Source organism: Alosa sapidissima, chromosome 23 (genome assembly GCF_018492685.1).
Source record: "Alosa sapidissima isolate fAloSap1 chromosome 23, fAloSap1.pri, whole genome shotgun sequence".
In the NCBI taxonomy this organism is placed as follows: domain Eukaryota; kingdom Metazoa; phylum Chordata; class Actinopteri; order Clupeiformes; family Clupeidae; genus Alosa; species Alosa sapidissima.
The window spans coordinates 15,549,112-15,551,611 of record NC_055979.1 but is presented as its reverse complement, the minus strand read 5'-3'; the positions used below and the strand labels follow the sequence as shown (position 1 = coordinate 15,551,611).

The window sequence follows — 2,500 nt, the reverse complement described above, 5'->3', positions numbered from 1 at the left end:
AAAAAGTGTGAAGTGTGTTGGGCAGCACCAAGTCCAGTACCCCCAGAGCTAGAGGCTAGTGCTGGCTATATATTTACACACAATTCAGCTTTCCTGTGAACTAATATTATTCAGTATATTTTTCAGCTGATCCAAATGCAACAAAAGAACGTCAAACTCAAAGAAACTGGATGCACAATCTATCAGTGTCTGATGATCTGAAAATAACAGGTCTACAAACTGGACACATTCACCTCACTCCCTCCACTCTCTACTGCTTGCTGAGATAGTGTAGCCTATTTTCTATTTATGCCGTTGTCCCCAGAACAGAACTCCTATTTTTTGTATATTCTCCGGGAGCTCTGTGTGGATAGAAGGCTTGATTGATCGACCAATTATCCTTCCCCCTCCTAGCCTATTTACTCAAATGGGTAATGGGAGTGAGCCAAGGAGGCCAGATCACGGTATGTTTAACCCCAATGAGCTGTCTGAGAGCCGCCTGGTGTCAAAGCAGTCATCCTAACAGGCTCCATTACTCCCAAATTACTGTATGAGAGTAATAGACTCCTGATGGGATGACTGCTTTGACAGCAGGTGTAATCATACACCCAAAGCTGACCCACACGGTAAAGATTACAGTGAGTGGCCCTGGTTCGAGCGGAGAGAGAGGTGTTCAATGCCAGAGGTCATGGAGGGTCAAACCGCGAGGTCATTTGTAGAATTGTTTTTCCCCAGACTGTATACATGCAGTTGGGGTTGTGTGTCTTAGCAATGTGAGTCAAGCTGAGAAGAATATGTGTTTTCTTACATGAGTAGGCAATGGTCTTTTCATTAGTGCAGTCGATTTTTCCGGAACATAGCACAAGATTTGATTTGTTATCACAGAGACTGAACTGAATGATGTGTGTGTGTGTGTGTGTGTGTGTTTGTTTGTGTTTGTTTTTGTATGTGTGTCTGTGTGTGTGTGTGTGTGTGTGTGTGTGTGTGTGTGTGTGTGTGTGTGTGTGTATGTTTGTGTGTGTATGTTTGTGTGTGTGTGTGTGTGTGTGTGTGTGTGTGTGTGTGTGTGTGTGTGTGTGTGTGTGTGTGTCTATCTGTTAATGTACATGTCTGTGATTGTGTGTGAGTTTGTGTGTGTCTGTCTGTGCATGTGTGTGTGTTTGTGTGTGTGTGTGTGTGTGTGTGTGTGTGTGTGTGTGTGTGTGTGTGTGTGTGTGTGTGTGTGAATGTGTGAGTGTCAAATCCTTCTCTCACCTGTGTGACCTTCTCGGTGACATTGTGTGTCCTGTCCTTGACCTTGGCAGCGATGATGGTCTTCTCGGAGGAGGGCGGCGAGGGTACCTTTTTGTCGTTGTTGGTCTCGGCGAAGTTGAGCGTGATGAGGGGGATCTTGTTGATGGTGCTGTACCTGTTCAGGTTGGAGTCCGACGTGGAGCCCAGAAGGCTGGACTTGATCTGGTTGAAGGGACCTGCAGGGATTTGAGGGGAAGAGAGCCGAAAGATGACCGGAGGGTTTAACAAGATCAGCAAACAAACAAACAAACGAAAAAAACACAGATCTCAGTCTGTGCCCCTCAAAAAAAAAATTCACAACGCTTCACAGCAACACATCACAGATTCACAGCAAACACAAACACATAAACACATACACACACAACTCAGGGTCACAGCACACACAGGGCCCAAGCAGGCAAATGGACCACGTCTACATGGAGTGGAACATCTATTCATCTTACGACTCTCATAAGTCAAGTGGATCTGCTAATTGATCTTTATTCTCTAATTAATGTGATCTTTGATAATTATGATAAGTAACTGTTTTTTTAAGCTTCACTGGCTGAATCTGGTGGGCCTACCCAGAATGCTCTATTTAAACCAGAACATGCCATTCATTTACATTATCTTGAATCCTGAGGAAGGCTGTCTGCTGAGTGTTTCATAGAGAAAGGATTGTGCCGCTCCCCTTTATACATTATACAATGGAGACATCCCAGAGCTGGATCTGGGCCGAATCTGGACCACGTCAGGACCACGTGTGGTCCAGAATCGGTCCAGCAGCCTGGCAGCACCGTTAGAACAGCAGAAAAGCCTTAACAGAGCCACGAATGCGCTGATCAGACTGACGGATACGAGAGCGCCACTGCGGCAGCGTAACCATGGAAACGTAAAGGAAAGGAAGCAGGAGAAGCTGTCATTCAATCGTATGACGCTTACTTCCTTCTGCCTCCTCATTGAATTTTAACGGCAATGAAAACAAAGACCGAACAACGACAGGAAAGTTAACAGTCGATCCGCCGCTAAACATTTAAACATTTAATGACCGATGATGTTTTTTTTTACTGCATCCTCAATTAAGATGGAGTCCCAGGCATATTAGCGTTACCTCTGTGCTCCTACACTGACACACTCATGCATTGTGCAGAAGTCGCTGGCTATGGGTGTGCACTGGATGACAAACATCTCTCAAAACACAGAGCAAACCAGGCTGGAGTCACAGGTCAATTATAAACACTGTTTAGAC

The 2,500-nt window shown here is 45.2% G+C and overlaps 1 protein-coding gene across 1 annotated transcript in view; it reads right to left on the bottom strand.

The window, feature by feature from the left end:
- Positions 1-2,500, bottom strand: part of kcnh7 (potassium channel, voltage gated eag related subfamily H, member 7) — a 94,814-nt gene that overhangs the window by 43,242 nt on the left and 49,072 nt on the right. Inside the window, exon 7 of the mRNA XM_042080989.1 lies at positions 1,234-1,448. Coding sequence (XP_041936923.1) covers positions 1,234-1,448 — 215 coding nt within the window. The remainder of the gene's footprint in view (positions 1-1,233; positions 1,449-2,500) is intronic.